This window comes from Ranitomeya imitator, chromosome 4 (assembly GCF_032444005.1).
Source record: "Ranitomeya imitator isolate aRanImi1 chromosome 4, aRanImi1.pri, whole genome shotgun sequence".
NCBI lineage: Eukaryota > Metazoa > Chordata > Amphibia > Anura > Dendrobatidae > Ranitomeya > Ranitomeya imitator.
Genome location: NC_091285.1, coordinates 629,151,585 through 629,173,612, shown reverse-complemented (window position 1 = coordinate 629,173,612; position 22,028 = coordinate 629,151,585). Strand labels below are relative to the sequence as shown.

Here is a 22,028-nt window from a genome sequence, read left to right as displayed (position 1 = left end):
CACCCCCGCAACCGCACCTCTGCCACCGGACCTCTGCCACCGCACCTCTGCCACCTAGGTAAGCCTGCATTGCGACTATTAGACGCACCCCCCATTTTCCCCCCTTTTTTGGGGGGGAAAAAGTGCGTCTTTTAGTCCGAAAAATACGGTAAGTGTTTTTAAATATCCATAATGAATCAGGAGCCCCATATAATGCTCCATACAGTTCATTATGGCCCCACAAGATGCTCCATATTAAAATATGCCCCATATAATGCTCCATACTGTTCTTTACGGCCCCATAAGATGCTCCATATACAAATATGCCCCATATAATACTCCATGCAGTTCTTTATGGCCCCATAGATGCCCCATATAATGCTCCATGCAGTTCTTTATGGCCCCATAGATGCTCCATGCAGTTATGGCCCCATAGATGCCCCATATAATGCTCCATGCAGTTCATAATGGCCCCATAGATGCCCCATATAATGCTCCATGCAGTTCATAATGGCCCCATAGATGCCCCATATAATGCTCCATGCAGTTCATAATGGCCCCATATAATGCTCCATGCAGTTCATAATGGCCCCATAGATGCCCCATATAATGTTCCATGCAGTTCATAATGGCCCCATAGATGCCCCATATAATGCTCCATGCAGTTCTTTATGGCCCCATAGATGCCCCATATAATGCTCCATGCAGTTCTTTATGGCCCCATATAATGCTCCATGCAGTTCTTTATGGCCCCATATAATGCACCATGCAGTTCTTTATGGCCCCATATAATGCTCCATGCAGTTCTTTATGGCCCCATAGATGCCCCATATAATGCTCCATGCAGTTCTTTATGGCCCCATATAATGCTCCATGCAGTTCTTTATGGCCCCATATAATGCTCCATGCAGTTCTTTATGGCCCCATATAATGCTCCATGCAGTTCTTTATGGCCCCATAGATGCCCCATATAATGCTCCATGCAGTTCTTTATGGCCCCATATAATGCTCCATGCAGTTCTTTATGGCCCCATATAATGCTCCATGCAGTTCTTTATGGCCCCATATAATGCTCCATGCAGTTCTTTATGGCCCCATATAATGCTCCATGCAGTTCTTTATGGCCCCATATAATGCTCCATGCAGTTCTTTATGGCCCCATAGATGCCCCATATAATGCTCCATGCAGTTCTTTATGGCCCCATATAATGCTCCATGCAGTTCTTTATGGCCCCATATAATGCTCCATGCAGTTCTTTATGGCCCCATATAGTGCTCCATGCAGTTTATTATGGCCCCATAGGTGCTCCATATAACATTGTGCCACATGTAATGCTGCACTAAAAAAAAAACAAAAAAAAAAAAGGACATACTCACCTCTCTTGCTGCTCCTCAGCGTCCCGTCTCTCCGCACTGACTGCAGAGGGCGGCGTGCACACTAATACGTCATCGCACCCTCTGACCTGAACAGTCAGTGCGGAGGAAACGGAAGACGGAGCGTCGGTAGAACGAGGGAAGGTAAATATGAAATACTCACCTGCTCCCGGTGCTCCTGAAGCGGTCCCTGTATGTCCCACGGTCTCCGGGCGTGACAGCTTCTTCCTGTAGTGAGCGGTCACATGGTACTGCTCATTACAGTAATGAATATGCGGCTCCACCCCTATGGGAGAGGAGTCCATATTCATTACCTTAATGAGCGGTACCAGTGACCGCTGAACAGGGGAAGACGCTGCCGTGACCGAAGACCGTGGGACATGCAGGGACCGCGTCAGGCACACCGGGAGCAGGTGAGTATTTGATAGTCGTCGCTCCTCCGCCGACCATGACTAGAGTATAAGCCGAGAGGGGAACGTTCAGCCCATTTCTTTGGGCTGAAAATCTCGGCTTATACTCGAGTATATACGGTAGTTAATATAATGGCCACAATACGTAAGCTGGCAACCCACGTCAAGAACCCATGTCAAGGGTCCTTCTGTTTTTTTTCTAAAATAGTGGAGGTTTTTTTCCTCCTTTTGTGGTTTTTGCTGTCAGAGAAGGACTGGCATGTGTGAGGACCCTTGCCTCATTTGTATGGGTGCAGTTGGGCCCAGATGGCTTTGTAGACTGTGGCCTCTGTTCACACAGGACGGTTACTAAAATTCAAAGCTTTGGACGAAAAAAAAAATAAAATGTTGACATTTCTATTGGTGGAGCTGTACGAGGGCTTATTTTTCATTTATGACATTTTCATCCTTTTTATTTCATTTTTTTTTAATTACTTTTTGTTTCAATTTGGAAAAGAGAGGGGGATTCATACATTTCGATTTTTTTTTACTTCTAAAATATATTTTTTTCTTAATTTTTCTTCATTTTACTATATTTTTAGTCCTTTCTAGGGATCTAGAACCTGAAATCATTTCATCTAAAAACTGCAAGGCAACGGTATTGTAGTATGTACAGTAAAAGAAATATTTTATGGCTTGGAATTATGAGAATACACAGATGGCGGCAGAGGGGGAATGCGGAATACTGCAATGGCTACCCATCATCCCATGATGAGGAAAAGGAATGTTAGGCACATAGTCGTGTTACACTATCATGCTACCTAATTATAGAGGTCAGATGTTGACAGTGACATTTAAGTAGTTAAAAGCAGTGATGGGGGGTAGCTCAGATTGCTGCGGTTAGTGGCAGCTGCTGGCTGTATAACACTGCCGGCATCCTCCTGTATGAAGCAGGCTCAGCTCGTTTTGAAGGGGATAAACACAATGAGTACTAGAATGTAAAATCATCACATAAGCTCATATCCCCCCAAAAATATAAATACATTAACATGTGTCGGCTCTTGGGACTTGTCTGTGTAAGTTAAAAGGATTGTACAGACTTGACACAGAAGTCCGTAGTCATTAGGTGACTGCAGACTTCTGAATTATGACAGCATGCGCTGTGCACAATATCAGGATTCCCCGGTATTGCCAATGCAGGTGAGTGATTACTTGACCGCATGTATGTGATTTCTACAGTTATGGTCATGTCCTGATTAGACCTGTTCTGCTTCTCTCAATAGAAGAGCATCGAGAGAAGCTGGAAATGTCTAGTCTTCAAGAGACCGCAGGTATACAAACTGCATTCGTGTGCTCATGTGTCTGCCCACTTGCACAAGCAACACAGGGGAATCCTGACAGCGTGCGCACTGTACACGATGCTACGATTCAGAAGTTTGCATTCACAGAGGGACTGCAGACTTGTGTCAAGCCTACAAAAACCCCTTTAATGCTTGGAGAAATAATTCTACATAATATTTTCTAAAAAGTAAGTTTTATGTCACTCCTGGAAACGTATGAATACACTGACAACTGATATTACTATTCCCTTTGTCATTGGCACATGTCCCTACAGACACCGTTCAGTGACAACAACGAGATTGCATCGGGACACACCTTACTGAAAGCAGGGCATGGTCATCAACCACTTTTCCAGCAGAAAAACAGATTAATAGAAAATACAGTCTTTTTTAGGACAAGGTGCAACAGAACTCTTATTTAAGGAGAGAAGAAAAAACAAAAAAACATCCTCAAAAGAAAAATTTGGTAAAATAAAAATGAATCCTATTCCCCCTTACCTTTTCCAGAAGAGTAAAGCAGACTCTCTGCGGGTACTCTGCATCAGCGATCACCACCCCCGCCAGGGAGTCATTCCGCACATACACGTGACAGAGGTACTCTGTATGAAGACACGGATTACAGGAGATATTAAAACCATCGCTATTCATAGGATTACAAAGCGTCTTCTATCACACGGAGTCTTCCTCGAAAGGGAAGCACAGAATGACTGTTCAAACCAAGCACAGGCGCTCGGTGCACCACAAAACTGTCAAACATTTCAATTCACCTTCCCACCTGCTGGTTTTGCCTCCATCTCCTCCCTTCTATAGCGCCAGAGCTGTCAGACAAAAAGAGGATAGGGATTAAGAAAAAACAAGCGGGTGAGAAGGTGCGCTTAAATGTTTGCTCCGCCATGATGCTCCGAGCGCCTGTACTTTGACGTTTCGAACTTTCTGTGCGGACAGAGTTCCTTTAACATGTAAAAGGTTATGTAAATGACCGCTGCTAACTCCAATTGGAGCTTAGATTTTCATGTGACCCCTAGTGAGGAGCAAACGTGTTCGGATAAGATGTTATCTGAGCATGCTAAGGTGCTAACCAAGTATCTTTGGAGTGCTCGAATCATAAGTTCGAGTCCCTGCGGCTGCATGTCTCATGGCTGTTAGACAGTCGCAACATATGCAGGGATTGCCTAACAAACAGGGAATCCCTGCATGTGTTGCGACTTTCGAGTATGGGGAAGACACTTAACACACAGACAAGCTTGGATAACGCCTTATTGGCGCACATTCGCTCGACACTTGTGCCCACTACTGGGACTAACTACAAAGCAGGGACCAATCACAGGCAGTATTGCGATGTGCCACAGCACCACCACGTGAAGACCTCCCCGGCCGATTACTTCCCAGACTCTCACCTTGCTCCTTCACTGATGAGCGGCTCCCCTTGTCTGATCGCTCCACAATCAGCTGGCTGGTAAATGTCATAAATTCTTGTATACTGCAAACATTGAGGAAGAGAAATTATTATCACAATGTACCATGGCCCCTGGCAAACAACACGCTTATCTTCAGAGGAATGGCACAACGTGCTCACGTGCCACAGGAGGATGTAGAAGGAGATTATTAATAAATGCCCTCTGTCTAGTGTACAAGAAAAAGGTTAAGTAAGGACTGCCTGAGCCCACAGGCGGTGAGGTATTAGTACAATATTCCTGGTCTGTTTTCCCTTAGCTGCACCGTCACCTGAAAAACCTTACGTAGAGACAAAGCACCAAATACACCCAAATCGGCATCCTACGGTCCTGCACGGTGGCAATTACATGTGTATATTGAAGTATTGGGAGAGAATAGGAAGAAAAACTCCAGCTCCTGCTAAAAAAAATAAATCTTTAGACTATTCCACAAGAAGATTAATAACTAAATCCATGGGTGAGAAGTACAAAGCGACGCGTTTCAAACTCACACAAACATTTCGTCAAAGCTTTTACAAAGAATGTTTGTACGTTGGAAACGCGTCGCTTTGTACATATCACCCGTGGATTCAGTTTTTAATCTTCATGTGGAATAAAGTCTAAAGAATTTAACAGGACCTGGAATTCTTCTTCATGTTTTCTCCACTTGTGACACGAAAGGTGAGATCGTGTTTTCCCGCACATACTGGGCTATTATTGGTGAGCCGATAATCTTTCTCGTTTGGTCTATAACAAAGTATTTGCCAATTTGAAGCAGCAGTAGTGCAGCCTCAGACTATTAGCCTTTAACGTCAAGCAATTATATGTCATCAAAGTGACAAATCATCGTCTTTCCAGAGGCTGCAGTTACAGACTCCCTATAAATGCTATGAAAGGAAACCTGTCAAACTTCTAGGCCCCAATACAATTTATATGTCTGGGTAGTTCTTTAAAAAAAAACAAAAAAAAAACAAATGGATCCCTTTATGACACCAAAGCATCACACTGTATATAGTGCTTTGGCGAATGATGACGCACTTACAGCTCCTCAGCCGCACGCTGCATATATAGTGCTTTGGGTCATGATGACGCACTTACAGCTCCTCAGCCGCACGCTGCATATATAGTGCTTTGGGTCATGCTGATGCACTTACAGCTCCTCAGCCTCATGCTGCATATATAGTGCTTTGTGTCATGATGACGCACTTACAGCTCCTCAGCCTCATGTTGCATATATAGTGCTTTGGGGCATGAGATGGACTTACAGCTCCTCAGCCTCATGCTGCATATATAGTGCTTTGGGGCATGAGACGGACTTACAGCTCCTCAGCCTCATGCTGCATATATAGTGCTTTGTGTCATGATGACGCACTTACAGCTCCTCAGCCTCATGTTGCATATATAGTGCTTTGGGGCATGAGATGGACTTACAGCTCCTCAGCCTCATGCTGCATATATAGTGCTTTGGGGCATGAGACGGACTTACAGCTCCTCAGCCTCATGCTGCATATATAGTGATTTGGCGAATGACGACGCACTTACAGCTCCTCAGCCTCGCGCTGTATTCCCTGTCTGTCACTACTATCCACTGGTTAATTGATGGGTCATTGGCTTCCATGTCTGGCAGGGAATAAAGGGTGAGGCTGGAGAGCTGTAAATGCGTTATCATGCCCCAACACACTTCAACATACATACAGAACTTCAGAATGAGTTTCTCCTGCTGGATTATCTCTTTTGGGTCATAAAGGGATCAACTTGCTTAACTTTTAAATGGCTACACAGTCATATAAATAGGTAAAGATGTTCCTGACTGGTTCTTTATAAATTACATACAACAGCACATGGATGAAATCTGCGTTGCTTACAGGTTCTGTCCATTTTTAACGTATAGGAGAAACTTGGAAAATCTTTTTTTTTTATACTGGATATGAGAAAAGGGAGATTTTTGCGTTTTCACCGTAAAATCTCTTTCTCTTAGCCTCTAATTGGGGGACACAGGACCATTGGTGTTATGCTGCTGTCCACTAGGAGGCGAGACTATGCATAATCTGAAAAAGACTAACCGTGGCTCCTCCTCTGCAGTATACACCCCTGGACGGCATCAGCCTTCTTCAGTTTTGTGCAAAAACATTAGGAGGAACGCAACATGAATAACATAACCATGCCTATAAGAAGGCAACTATGTACAAGCTCAAGAAAACAATATGAGAACTCAACAGTAACAACGGCCTCGAAAGGGCAACAGGGTGGGAGCTGTGTCCCCCAATTAGAGGCTAAGAGAAAGAGATTTTACGGTAAGTACACAAAAATTTCCTTTACTCTGTCGCCTCATTGTGGGACACAGGACCATGGGACGTCCCAAAGCAGTCCCTGGGTGGGAAGCAATGGACGAATATTGTGCAGACAGGCCGCTACACTTGGGGCACCACCGCCTGCAGAACACATCTACCCAGGCTCGCGTCCGCTGAGGACTGGGTATGAACTCTGTAGTGTTTAGTAAACGTGTGTAGGCTAATCCAAGTGGCCGCCTTACACACTTGTGCCGAAGCCTGGTGCCGAGTGGCCCAGGAGGCCCCTAACGCCCGTGTAGAGTGTGCCGTAATACCGTCTGGAAGTGGAGAATTTTTAAGGCGGTAGGCCTCTTGTATAGAGGATTTGATCCACCTGGCAAGGGTAGCTTTGGAAGCTGACAGACCCTTGCGGCCGCCTTCCAGAAGAAGGAAAAGAGAATCAGACCTCCGGAAGGACGCAGTCCTAGACACATATACACGCAATGCCCTGACAAGGTCAAGCGTATGCAGAGCCTTCTCCACTCTATGAACCGGGAGCGGTCAAAGGAAAGGCAGAGAAATTTCCTCATTGAGGTGGAAGTTGGACACAACCTTCGGAAGATAGGATACCATACGGAGGACTACCTTGTCCTGGCGAAAAGCCAGAAAGGGCCGTCTGCAGGAGAGTGCTGTCAGTTCAGACACCCTGCGTAGTGAGGGGATTGCCACCAGGAAAACCACCTTCTGGGATAGAAGGCGGAGCGGGACCTACTTAGGGGGCTCGAAGGGTGGTTCCTGCAATGCTGTCAGGACCAGGTTGAGGTCCCACGTTTCTAGAGGTCGTCTGTAGGGGGAAACCAATCGGGAAAACCCCTGAAGAAATGTCCTTACTTGCTGCTTGGTATCAATGCGCCTTTGAAAAAGCACTGAGAGGGCGGAGACCTGGCTCTTAAGCGAGCCCAGGGACAGCCTGGCCTCCAGACCCGATTGGAGAAAACCAAGTAGTTTGGGGAGGGAATAAGGGAATGGGGTCTGGCCACGAGATTCGCACCAGGTAAAGAAAGCTTTCCAGGTACGGTAATAAATCTTGGCAGAGGCTGGCTTCCGTGCCCTGATCATGGTTCTAATGACGACCGGCGAGAGCCCTGCCTGGGTTAGAACCCAGGTGTCAAGGACCACGCCGTCAAATTGAGGGCCCCTGAGTTCTGGTGGTAGAACGGGCCTTGTGATAGAAGATCCGGGCGGTCGGGGAGGCGCCAGGGGGCGTCTGCTGTAAGTTGTACGATGTCGGCGTACCATGTACGTCTGGGCCAGTCCGGTGCGATTAGGATGGTTGGAACTCCCTCTTGCTTGATCTTCCTCACCACTCTGGATATCAGGGGGAGAGGTGGAAAAATGTACAGAAGCTGGAACTGGGTCCAGTCCTGAACCAGAGAGTCTGCTCCGAGCAACCGCGGATCGTGTGTTCTGGCCATGACGTTGGAGACCTTGGCATTGAAGTGGGATGCCATTAGGTCCACATCCGGGGTCCCCCAGCGATGGCAGATCTGGCGAAAAATTTTGAGATGGAGAGACCACTCTTCCGAGTCTATGTGGGCCGCCGAGAGAACCGACCCTGTGTCCTCCGCCCAGTGGAGGATGTGTGACACTTCTCACATCACCTGGGTGCTGCGGGTCCCCCCTTGGTGGTTCACATATGGCACGGCCGTGGCATTGTCCGACTGTATTCTGATGTGAGAAGCTGCCAATAAGTGATGGAAGGCCCTCAATGCCAGGAGGATGGCACGAATTTCCAGGACGTTGATGGGCATGGTCGCTTCCACTGGGGACCACTTGCCCTGTGCCCTGTGGTGTAGGTGCACCGCACCCCAACCCGTCAGGCTCGCATCAGTGGTCAGAACCCTCCATTGACCTGTGAGAAAGGATTTCCCCTTTGCTAGCGAGGTTGGCTTGAGCCACCAGTGCACGGACCTCTTGGTTGACGACGTTAGCTGGAACCCCCTGTCGAGAGAAGAGGGATTCCTGTCCCAGGACTTGAGAATGGCTAGTTGGAAAGGTCTGAGGTGAAACTGGGCAAATGGGACCGCTTCTATTGCTGCCCCCATCCTGCCGAGGACTCTCATGGCAAACCAGAGAGATCAAGGGGGTTTGCTGCGGAGGGTTGGTGATGACTTTTGTAGGTTGACTAACCAGCCCATGCGACTCAGAGTGTCGATTGTGATTGAGATGCTAAGCTCGCAGTCCTTGAAGGTGGGAGCCTTGATGAGTCGATCGTCCAAGTATGGAACGACTACTATGCCTCTGGAGTGCAGGACGTCCATGGTGGCTGCCATGACTTTGGTAAACACTCTGGGAGCCGTGGCGAGTCCGAACGGGAGAGCCACAAACTGGTAGTGGTCCTGGTCGATTGCGAACCTGAGAAATCTCTGATGGGCAGGTGCAATCGGTATATGCAGGTATGCGTCTTGTATGTCTATGAAGGCAAGATATTCTCCCTTCTCCATGGACGCAATGATGGACCGAAGGGACTCCATGCGGAAGTGACAAACCCGTACATATTTGTTGAGCTGTTTTAGGTCCAGTATGGGCCGTACGCTGCCTCCTTTCTTGGGGACTACGAATAGATAGGAGTAGAACCCTCGGAAGCGCTCGGCCGTGGGGACCGGTACTAGGACTCCTGCTTGAAAAAGCGAGGAGACTGCTTGTTGGAAGGCACGAGCCTTGGCTGGTGGTTTTGGGGGGACAGAGGAAGAATCGGTCCGGTGGGTTGGAGGTGAACTTTATATTGTATCCGGAAGACACTAGTTCCCTGACCCACCTGTCTTCTGTAATAGGCAGCGAGACTTGATGAAAGAGCAAACGTCGGCCGCCTAAAAAGTCGGCCGCCTACGGGTGTGGTGTCTTCTGGACTCCGTGAGTCATGATGAGGAGAAAGTCTGAGATTTTCTTCCTCTGGGCTTAGACTGGCCTGCTTTTGACTGCCAGGTCTTTTCCGACCTTTGCGTCGATCGTGAGTTGCCCCTGCGTGGGGAACAGTTACGATTTTGTGCTGGACGCAAGACGGACCATCCCGAGGAGTTCCAAAAGGATCGGAATCGAGGTTGCTTACGCTTCTTGTAAATGCGTTTAGGTTTCAGTTGGGGAAGAGAGGTACTCTTACCCCCGGTGGCGTTGGATATCATGTCCAACTGTTCCCCGAAAAGTCGTCCACTGAGGTAGGGGAGGTGCGTGAGGGAATTCTTTGAGGCTGCGTCCGCTTTCCATTCCCGCAGCCAGAGGATACGACGAATTGTGATGGCATTTGATGCTATCCCCGCTACACCCCTTGCTGAATCCAGAGCTGCATGAAGCATGTAATCTGCTACAACTGCTATTTGAACCGCTTGGTCCGACAGCTCATGAGCGGATGCTTGGAGGCCAGCTTGTAAATTTTTGGTCCAGGCCAAAATGGCCTTGGCAGCCCAAACTGAAGCGAATGTGGGAGCCAGGGATGCCCCTGCAGCCTCGAAAATTGAACGAGCCATGCGTTCTACCTGCCGGTCTGCTGCGTCCCTGAGGGTTGAGCTATCAGGCAGTGAAAGGAGGGTCTGTGCTGCTAGTCTGGAGACTGGGAGATCCACTTTGGGTGGGTCTGTCCATTCCTTGGTGTCCTTCTGCGGGAAGGGGTACCTCGCCTCCAGATATTTGCAATTAGCGAATTTTTTCTCAGGCTGTGAGCTGCTTTTTAAAGGATCGCCTTAAACTCTGGGTGGTTAGAGAAAACCTTAGGCGGCTTCAGAGGTCCTTCAAAGGAAATCTTGTGTTCTGGGGCCTCTGGTGGTGGATCAGAAATGTCCAGCACCCGATGGATGGAAGAGATTATGTCCTCAATTAGTGCTGTATTGCTAGGGGGGATTGGGATCAGGGACCCCTCCGTTTCCTTGTCTGAGTCGGAGTCACAGATGCCTTCCGAATCCTGTGTATCACTGAGGCGTCCCCTGCTGGGTGAGCTGGGGCGGAGGCCTTCTCTGGTCGGGGATTGCGGAGATCTTCATTGTCTACCCCTGGAAGGGGACGGTCTAGATAACCTGGAACTACGGTGTCCCTCCCTAGAAGGGGATGACCTGTGCTATGGGATGACGTAGGTGGGCTGACCTATGGGTCCGCTTGCGTCCTGACCTAGACATGGATGTGCCAGGGTCGTCCTTTTCCTGAGTAAAGCTCTCCCTTTGCTGGGTAACGGTCATAGCCGAGGCATGACTCTGCAGAGCCTGAAGCAATGTGGAGGTTAGGATCTATAGACTGCATCATAGATTGCGACATCTGAGTGACCCATTCCGGCGTGGCAGACACCGAAGCATTGGCGGGGACTTCTTGGGGCTCTGACGCAGTAGTCTGGATGCAGTCCTGGCAGTGCGGGTACGTGCTGCCACTGCGGAGAGCGGTCCCCCAGGCTGTGCAGAATGCATAATAGCAGTCCTGCCTGGTTCTCTTGGACCTTGAGCCCGGCATAGTGCACAGAGTGCAGAAGGGCTGGCTATGCAGACGACCCTACAGTGGTAGCTATGCAGAGGAACCTATAGGGGAGCCTAATAGGGAATATGGATTCACAGCCGAGTAAAAAACCCTAGCTGTGATCTTACCCCACCAGTTTGCCCCTAGGTTCAGCGCTGAAGATCCACAGTCCTGTGCCCCCCGGAGACTGGCTGGCCTGGTCCTGCTGACCGGGAGATGCAGGGTTAATCCTTGCTGCAGCAGAAAATGGCCGCCAAGACGAAGAGGAAGGGGGAGAAGGGGGCGGAGAGCTGAAAAAAAAAAAAAAAAGGTGGCAGAGCTGTGTAAAAACACGCCCTTTCTGTCTCGATCCGCCCCCTCTGTGACACTGTAGAGTGTCATTTGTCATCCAGGGGACGGGACAGGGGGCGGCGGGCTTCAGCTAGGCCGAAGCCGTGGCCTAAATTAGATGCCTGATGCCCAGAAAGGCTCCAGGACGGCGCGAAAGTCCGGGAGGGGGTCTGATCTGAAACTGACTCCCCCAGATTTAAAGGCAGGATAGCGGTGGGGCTATAAGCGGAAGGGGGGCACAGTGAGGGGTCCCCCTGAAGCAGTATAGGGCTGGTGCTGCCGCAGATACAGGAGCACAGGGAGCCCTGTCTCTATTGTGCCATGCCTGCCTGCACTCCCCCCGGCCCCGACAGGATCCCGCAGCTGGGCTGGGGTCCCTGGATGCAGGCGCAGTGTGCTGGCCCATTGCTGGGAGCTGCAGAGTGCTGCCTGTACAGGACCTACCTGAGGCATCTCAACCTAATGCCTCCAAAGGGGGATTAGGGAGGGTGCTGCTGTCACCATCAGGTGGCTTTATCCTCACCTCGACCTCAACCCAGAAACCAAAAGGAATTGGGGAAGGAGGGGGGTCTCGACTTCGAACCAGCACCCAAGGGACTGGGGAAGGAGCGACATGGGGAATAGCCATCTCGACTTCAACCGGGCACCCCGTAATAGGGGGCGGAGGAAGGAGCCATGCCGGGAGTCTCACAGGAGACCCACTTTTCTTCATCTGTAATCCGTCGGGGGGAAAAAAAACGGAGTAAAAAAAAATTTTATGCAACACTAAGCAAAAACTGGAGAAGGCTGATGCCGTCCAGGGGTGTATACTGCAGAGGAGGAGCCACAGTTAATCTTTTTCAGATCATGCATAGTGTCGCCTCCTAGTGGACAGCAGCATAACACCCATGGTCCTGTGTCCCCCAATGAGGCGACAGAGTAAACAGATGCAGTTAAGGCAGAAACAAACATGGACCAAAAATAGATAAGAATCGAATAAATAACGCTCAGCAGTTATTTATTTTTGGTTGCAAAAATAACATGTCTCAGTGAGGTTAAAAAAAAAAAACTTCCTGAAACGTTGCAGTAAGTTTGTGACTGATGTTTTTACGCTGGTCCTGGCCAATTCTGCTAAGGTTTTGAGAAGTGGGTAAAGCTTAGCTGGGAGTTGGTGCGGCCGAGCATGCCTAACAAAGAGCTGTGCGCCACCTAATGAATGTGTCGCATCTCACTCCAACTCTCCCTTCCCAAATCTCTGTCTATGAGACGGGATTAATAGATTTGGGCCGTAGGGGGGTTTTGTAGTTTGCAAAATTGTCTTAAACGTCAAGCAATTTTTGGGTGGCTTAATTTTTTTTACATTTATGGTGAGTTTTTCCCTATATATTTTCCAGTCCTACAACGAGGCCTATGAAAAACAAATGCACCAAATGTCAAGTAGTGCATAAAACCAGCCTAAATGAATTATCTAGGTGGGACACGCAGACAATCTTGCTGAAGTTGGCAGATTGTCTGGGGATCTGACTGCTGGAAATAGAAATACAGTGACCATTTATTCAAGGTGACCACCCATAATTGCCAGAAAGATGGGTCACCCAGCTGTCCTTAAACGAAATTCTCATCATTCTTGATGTTACAATTTCAAAGTTCATCAACAAATAACTCTGCAATTTCCTTTCTTGAGAACGGAGATTTTTTAAATTTTAATGTTTATTTCTGCCACCATTGCAGCCTGGTCTCTTGGGCGACAAGTGTGTGCCACATGCAGGTTCATTTCTGCACAGCTTGTCAGCGCTGCTCTAATTGCTGGACCTGGCCAGATTCAGCGCCCCAGCAAGCCTCTAAGATGCAGCTGCCGTCTGCTTGTAACATGGAAGAGAAAGCGCACAATTTGGGTCAACAGCTCAGCCACATCACCGGTCCAAAATGTTCATTATTCAGGAGCACACCAACCCTTGACAGACAGGAAGGGAAACTATGAGCTCCTGAAGAATGTTGTTGAGAAAAACCCTTTAACCCCTTAGTGACAGAGCCAATTTGGTACTTAATGACCGAGCCAATTTTTGCAATTCTGACCACTGTCACTTTATGAGGTTATAACTCTGGAACACTTCAACGGATCCCGCTGATTCTGAGATTGTTTTTTCGTGACATATTGTACTTCATGTTAGTGGTAACATTTCTTCGATATTACTTGCGATTATTTATGAAAAAAACGGAAATATGGCGAAAATTTTTAAAATTTTGCAATTTTCAAACTTTGTATTTTTATGCCCTTAAATCAGAGAGATATGTCATGAAAAATAGTTAATAAATAACATTTCCCACATGTCTACTTTACATCAGCACAATTTTGGAAACAAAATTTTTTTTTGTTAGGGAGTTATAAGGGTTAAAAGTTGACCAGCAATTTCTCATTTTTACAACACCATTTTTTTTTTAGGGACCACATCACATTTGAAGTCATTTTGAGGGGTCTATATGATAGGAAATAATGAAGTGTGACACCATTCTAAAAACTACACCCCTCAAGGTGCTCAAAACCACATTCAAGAAGTTTATTAACCCTTTACGTGCTTCACAGGAACTGAAACAATGTGGAAGGAAAAAATGAACATTTAACTTTTTTTTGAAAACATCTTAATTCAGAACCATTTTTTTTATTTTCACAAGTGTAAAAACAGAAATGTAACCATAAATTTTGTTATGCAATTTCTCCTGAATACGCCAATACCCCATATGTGGGGGTAAACCACTTTTTGGGCGCACCGCAGAACTTGGAAGTGAAGGAGCGCCGTTTGACTTTTTCAATGCAGAATTGGCTGGAATTGAGATCGGACGCCATGTCACGTTTAGAGAGCCCCTGATGTGCCTAAACAGTGGAAACCCCCCACAAGTGACACCATTTTGGAAACTAGACCCCTTAAGGAACTTATCTAGATGTGTGGTGAGCACTTTGAACCCCCAAGTGCTTCACAGAAGTTTATAACGTAGAGCCGTGAAAATAAAGAATCGCTTTTTTTTACACAAAAATGATCTTTTCGCCCACAAATTCTTATTTTCACAAGGGTAACAGGAGAAATTAGACCACAAAAGTTGTTGTGCGATTTCTCCTGAATACGTCGATACCCCATATGTGAGGGTAAACCACTGTTTGGGCGCACCGCAGAGCTTGGAAGTGAAGGAGCGCCGTTTTACTTTTTCAATGTTGAATTGGCTGGAATTGAGATTGGACGCCATGTCGCGTTTGGAGAGCCCCTGATGTGCCTAAACAGTGGAAACCCCCCACAAGTGACACCATTTTGGAAACTAGACCCCTTAAGGAACTTATCTAGATGTGTGGCGAGCACTTTGAACCCCCATGTGCTTCACAGAAGTTTATAACGTAGAGCCGTGAAAAGAAAAAAAAAAAAAAGAAAAAAAAAACACCCCTTTTTTTTTAAAAAAAAAAAGATCTTTTTGCCCACAAATTTTTATTTTCACAAGGGTAACAGGAGAAATTAGACCACTAAAGTTGTTGTGCAATTTCTCCTGAGTACGTCGATACCCAATATGTGGGGGTAAACAACTGTTAGGGCGCACCGCAGAGCTTGGAAGAGAAAGAGTGCCGTTTTACTTTTTCAATGTAGAATTGGCTGGAATTGAGATCGGACGCCATGTCGCGTTTGGAGAGCCCTGATGTGCCTAAACAGTAGAAATCCCCCACAAGTGACCCCATTTTGGAAACTAGACCCCTCATGGAACTTATATAGATGTGTGGTGAGAACCTTGAATGCCCAAGTGCTTCACAGAAGTTTATAATGCAGAGCCGTGAAAATAAAAAATATTTTTTTTTTCCACAAAAAAGATTTTTTAGCCACCAAATTTTTATTTTCACAAGGGTAACAAGAGAAATTGGACCCCAAAAGTTGTTGTCCAATTTGTCCTGAGTATGCTGGTACCCCATATGTGGGGGTAAACCACTGTTTGGGCGCACGGCAGAGCTCGGAAGGGAAGGAGCGCCTTTTTGGAATGCAGACTTTGATAGAATGGTCTGTGGGCATTATGTTGCGATTGCAGAGCCCCTGATGTACCTAAACTGTAGTAACCCCCCACAAGTGACCCCATTTTGGAAACTAGACCCCCCAAGGAACTTATCTAGATGTGTGGTGAGAACTTTGAATGCCCAAGTGCTTCACAGAAGTTTAGAATGCAGAGTCGTGAAAATAAAAAATCTTGTGGGAAAAAAAAAAATATATTGTAGCCCCCAAGTTTTTATTTTCACAAGGGTAACAGGAGAAATTGGACTGCAATAGTTGTTGTCCAATTTATCCCGAGTACGCTGATGCGCCATATGTGGGGGTAACCCACTGTTTGGGCGCACGGCAGAGCTCAGAAGGGAGGGAGCACCATTTGACTTTTTGAGCGCAAAATTGGCTGTCGTGTTTGGAGACCCCCTGATGTACCTAAACAGTGGAAACCCCCCAATTCTAGCTCCAACCCTAACCCCAACACACCCCTAATCCTAATCCCAACCTGATCCATAATCCTAATCACTAACCCTAACCATAATCACAACCCTTACCCCAAAACAACCCTAATGTCAACCCTAACCATAACCCTAATCAAAACCCTAAATCCAACACACCCCTAATCCTAATCTCAACCCTAGCCTCAAACCTAACCCTAATCCCAATACACCCCTAATCACAACCCTAACCTTAACCCTAATCCCAAACCTAACCCTAATCCCAAGCGTAACCCTAATGCCAACCCTAATCCAAACCCTAACCCTAATCCCAACTCTAACCCTAACTTTAGCCCCAACCCTAGCCCTAACTTTAGCCCCAACCCTAGCCCTAGGGCTACTTTCACACTTGCGTCGTTTGGCATTCCGTCGCAATCCGTCGTTTTGGACAAGAAACGGATCCTGCAAATGTGCCCGCAGGATGCGTTTTTTGCCCATAGACTTGTATTGCCGACGGATCGTGACGGATGGCCACACGTCGCGCCCGTCGTGCACTGGATCAGTTGTGTTTTGGCGGAGCGTCGGCACAAAAAAAGTTCAATGAAACGTTTTTTTTGTACGTCGCATCCGCCATTTCTGACTGCGCATGCGTGGCCGTAACTCCGCCACCTCCTCCCCAGGACATAGATTGGGCAGCGGATGTGTTGAAAAACTACAGCTGCTGCCCACGTTGTGCACAATTTTCACAACGTGCGTCGGTATGTCGGGCCGACGCATTGCGACGGCCCCGTACCGACGTAAGTGTGAAAGAAGCCTAACCCTAAGTTTAGCCCCAACCCTAACCCTAAATTTAGCCCCAACCCTAGCCCTAACCCTACCCCTAACCCTACCCCTAATTTTAGCCCCAACTGCTGTTCTCCTGCCGGCCGGCAGATGGAGACAGATGGCGGGCGCACTGGGCATGCGTCCGCCATGTTCTGCTGCCGGCGGCCAGGATGAGCAGCAAGAGGATCCAGGGACCTAGGTAAGTATGCTAGGGTCCCCGAATCCCCCTTTTTTTTCTGTCCTCTGATGTGCGATCACATCAGAGGACAGAGAATTACACTTTACTTTTTTTTTTTTTTTGCGGTCGCCGGTAAACAGTTAATTACCGGCGATCGCAAAACAGGGGTCGGTAATACCGACCCCGATCATGCTCTTTGGGGTCTCGGCTACCCCCGGCAGCCGAGACCCCAAAGATTCTCCCGGTGCCGGCCGGCGGGCGCACTGCGCATGCGCCCGCCATTTTGAAGATGGCGGCGCCCACCGGGAGACACGAGGAGCATCGGGGGAGCTAGGTGAGTATTGGGGGGCCACCTGGGACCCCTTTTCTCTGTCCTCCGATGTGCGATCACATCGGAGGACAGAGAAATTAAAAAGAGATCGCTTTTTTTTTTTTTTTTTGCGATCGCCGGTAAACGGTTAATTACCGGCGATCGCAAATGCGGGGTGGGTTAAAAAAACCCCGAATCATGTTCTCTGGGGTCTCGGCTACCCTCGGCAGCCGAGACCCCAGAGAAAATCGGCCTCTGGGGGGCACTATGGACTTTTCCCACAGCGCCGTTAATTAACGGCGCTGTGGTTTAAGTACCCTTAGCGGCCGCCGTTAAAAGGCGTATCGGCGGTCGCTAAGGGGTTAAAGAGGACTTGTTACCAGATCAGCAGTTTTTGCTCTTATTTTATTTCTGGTACCCCCTTTTTTGTTTTTTTATATCTGCCATATGGTTCCTTTGGTATGGGGCCTCTTTATTTAGTGCTACTTTTCATGGTCTTCACCAAAGAACGTGGCTCATAGAATAATAATTAGTGATGAGTGAGTGTGCTTGGATAAGGGGTTATCCGATCATGGTCGGGTATTAATAAAAGTGACTTCGGCCGGCTCAAAGAACGTGTTTAAGTCCTCACGGCTGTCAACAGCCGCAACACATGCAGGGATTTCCTAACAAACAGGGACTCCTGTCGTACAGCCCCGAGACATGCAAAAGCAGAGACTCGAACATACAACCCCTGGCAAAAATTATGGAATCACCGGCCTTGGAGGATGTTTATTCAGATGTTTAATTTTGTAGAAAAAAGCAGATCACAGACATGACACAAAACTAAAGTCATTTCAAATAGCAACTTTCTGGCTTTAAGAAACAATAAAAGAAATCAAGAACAAAAAATGTGGTAGTCAGTAATGGTTACTTTTTTAACCAAGCATAGGGGAAAGATTATGGAATCACTCAATTCTGAGGAAAAAAATTATGGAATCACTCTGTAAATTTTCATAACCAAAACTAACACCTGCATCAAATTAGATCTGCTCGTTAGTCTGCATCTAGAAAGGATTGATCACACCTTGGAGAGCTGTTGCACCAAGTGGACTGACATGAATCATGGCTCCAACATGAGAGATGTCAATTGAAACAAAGGAGAGGATTATCAAACTCTTAAAAGAGGGTAAATCATCACGCAATGTTGAAAAAGATGTTGGTTGTTCACAGTCAGCTGTGTCTAAAATCTGGACCAAATACAAACATGGGAAGGTTGTTAAAGGCAAACATACTGGTAGACCAAGGAAGACATCAAAGCGTCAAGACCGGAAACTTAAAGCTATATGTCTCCAAAACAGGAAATGCACAACAAAACAAATGAGGAACGAATGGGTGGAAACTGGAGTCAACGTCTGTGACTGAACTGTAAGAAATCGCCTAAAGGAAATGGGATTTACATACAGAAAAGCTCAACGAAAGCCATCAATAACACCTAAACAGAAAAAAGCAAGGTTACAATGGGCTAAGGAAAAGCAATCGTGGACTGTGGATGACTGGATAAGTCATATTCCGTGATGAATCTGCATTGGGCAAGGTGATGATTCTGGAACTTAGATTCCGGTGTCTGGTCACGTCCCCCGCCTTCAGCTTCCCGCACTGACTGAGCGCCGGCCGTAAAGCACAGCGGTGACGTCACCGCTGTAATCTGCTTTACGGCCGGCCGGCGCTCACAGTCAGTGCGGGAAGCTGACGCCGGGGGACGTGACCAGACACCGGAATGTAAGTATGTACTGTTTTTTTTTTTTTTTTTTACATTTACAATGGTAACCAGGGTAAACATCGGGTTACTAAGCGCGGCCCTGCGCTTAGTAACCCGATGTTTACCCTGGTTACCAGTGAAGACATCGCTGGATCGGCGTCACACACGCCAATTCAGCGATGTCAGCGGGAGATCCAGCGACGAAATAAAGTCCTGGACTTTCCCCAGCGACCAACGATCTCCCAGCAGGGGCCTGATTGTTGGTCGCTGTCACGCATAACGATTTTGTTAACGATATCGTTGCTAAGTCACAAAAAGCAATGATATTGTTAACGATATCGTTATGTGTGACGGTACCTTTACTCACAACTGCTTTATTCTGAACAAAGGGAATGGGGGAGGCCGCAGAACTTCTGTACAGCGAGTGTCACTCTGATTGGTTCTTTCCAACTTCATTTTCAACTTCACTTCCATATATGGTATTCAGTTGATTGTCCAATACCCAGCGACGTCTTCACATTCCAGTGTGCTGCTGATCAGGAAACGGACTCCATCTTGCTACACCATATCTGAACTGACTTATGTAAGGTTTAATAATTGATTTTATTAGCCATTTTCTCCTTCACAAATGCATCCCGCCATAGAGCAAAAACTGTGAAAACATTCCTTGAAAAAAAGACATAAGGTCAACGTCATGGCCTGCAAATAGTCCGGATCTCAATCCAATTGAAAATCTTTGGTGGAAGTTGAAGAAAATGGTCCATGACAAGAATCCAACCTGCAAAGCTGATCTGGCAACAGCAGTCAGAAAGTTGGAGCCAGATTGATGAATAGTACTGCTCGACACTCATAGTCCATGCTTCAGAAACTGTAAGCTGTAATAAAAGCCAGAGATGGTGCAACATAATACTAGTGATGTGTTGGAGTGTTTTTTTGTTTTTCTGATTCCATAATGTTTTCCTCAGAATTGAGTGACTCCATAATGTTTTCCCTGTGCTTGGTTAAAAAATGTAACCATTACTGACCACCACATTTTTAGTTCTTGATTTCTTTTAATGTTTCTTAAAGCCAGAAAGTTGCCATTTGAAGTTAATTTAGCTTTGTGCCATGTCTGTGATCTGCTTTTGTTTTCTACAAAATTAAACAACTGAATGAACATCCTCCAAGGCCGGTGATTCCATAATTTTTGCCGCCAGGGGTTGTATTATTTGAGCACGCTGAAGTCTATATTAGCACAAGAGCATGCTCAGATAACACTTTATCCAAGCACACTCACTCATCACTAGTAATAGTGCAGAGAGGACCACCTAGAGAATCCTCGAGCACTAAATAAATAAGACAGATATTAAAAAAGGAGAATCAGGGGAGCAGTAGGAGCAAAGTTAGAGTAAAAATTGCTCACTTATGTCCTGGCGACAGGTTTTCTTTAAAACGGTTTTTCAGTTACTACAAGTTATTGCCCATCGGCAGGATCGGTAGTTTGTTGGCGGTACGACCACCGCTCTCCAGAATGACGGGGTGGTCCCGATCCTCTCTCTATGGTACTGGTAGACAGCACAGCTCTCCCCGACAGTCTCAGGGTACAATAACGCTGACCGCAGAGCACGGACAGGCTGGGGGTCTCCTGCCCGAGCGTGACAGCAGAGCCGCTGTCTGGCCGAGCACTGCGGTCTCATCTTTATACAGCCGTCTGACTGCGCCCTGACACGGAGACCGACTCCAGAGGTCGTGTGCAGCAGGAAAGGCCGTCCCCCGGATGTCAGTGGGGTGCAGGGCCATTTTCTCTGGTCTGTGCACAACAATGCATTATGGGAATTGTAGTTCCCGCATGATGTGGAGATTGTACTGAAAACATAGCTAAGAGTCTGCACAGCACACACCAGCCTGAGGGGCGCCATGCTATGCTGGGGGTCTGCTCCATCATGCGCTGGGGGTCTGCTCCCTGGTGTCAGGCACATTACCTGGACCTCTGGAAGAAGCTGAAGGAGGACACATCGTAGGCACTTTTCAGCAGGTGGACCTTGTAGTCTCCCTTATACAGGACACTCAGGCTGTAAAGCTTCATGTTTCCTGCTCCTGTAGGGGGCACAATAACGCGTTACACACAGCCCAGTACAGACATGTCCCCGGGGCGCTCCGCAGCCTCCTCACCTGGGCTCCGCTCTCCTCCCCGCTCCCTCCGGCTCTCCTTGCGTCCCTCTCTAGTACAGTCCTACTTGCGGTTTCACTCCCGGCCACGGAAGCGGCCCTTCCCGTTACACGTCACAAAGCGGAAGTGCGTCCGATGCTAAACAGTTTCCGCCCGGAAATGTCGCAGTTCAGTTAGAGCCGCTGGAAGAGGGTTCCTAGGTAAGAAGAGACTGCGCTCAGGGTTGAGCCTAGAGTGTATGGGCTCCTTCCAGGTCCTGACTGCAGCCCATACACTCTAGCCGGCTCACTGGTGAAGATGCTAAACTGTATGGGCTCCTTCCTGGTTTCCTGACTGCAGCCCATACACTCTAGCCGCCTCAGTACTGAAGATGCTAGAGTGTATGGGCTCTTTCCAGGTCCTGACTGCAGCCCATACAGTGTAGCAGGCTCACTACTGAAGATGCTAGAGTGTATGGGCTGCAGTCAGGTATATATTCTTGAAGATAGCAGACTTTATGGGCGGCTGCCTGGCCCTGACTGCAGTAAATACATGACACTAGACTGTATGTGCTCCTTCAAGGTATAAATTATTAAAACCAGCAGAATATATGGGCTCCTGCCAGGTCCTGACTGCAGCCCATACAGTCTAGTCAGCTCACTGGTGAAGACACTAGACTGTATGGGCTCCTGTCAGGTATATAGTATGGTAGATACAGACTGTACGGGCTCTTGTCAGGTATGTATTATTGTAGATATAGACTGTACGGGCTCCTGTCAGGTATATATTATTGTAACATAGTTAGTAAGGC

General features: G+C 47.5%; 1 protein-coding gene across 1 annotated transcript in view; it reads right to left on the bottom strand.

Annotated features, from left to right (window-relative positions):
• Positions 1-21,367, bottom strand: part of YKT6 (YKT6 v-SNARE homolog) — a 38,144-nt gene extending 16,777 nt beyond the window's left edge. The window contains exons 1-4 of the mRNA XM_069766700.1: positions 21,241-21,367; positions 21,051-21,165; positions 4,480-4,562; positions 3,581-3,681 (exon numbers count right to left, since the gene is read on the bottom strand). Of these exons, the coding sequence (XP_069622801.1) occupies positions 3,581-3,681; positions 4,480-4,562; positions 21,051-21,154 (288 nt within the window). The 5' untranslated portion in view covers positions 21,155-21,165; positions 21,241-21,367. The remainder of the gene's footprint in view (positions 1-3,580; positions 3,682-4,479; positions 4,563-21,050; positions 21,166-21,240) is intronic.
• Positions 21,368-22,028: the final 661 nt, after the last annotated feature.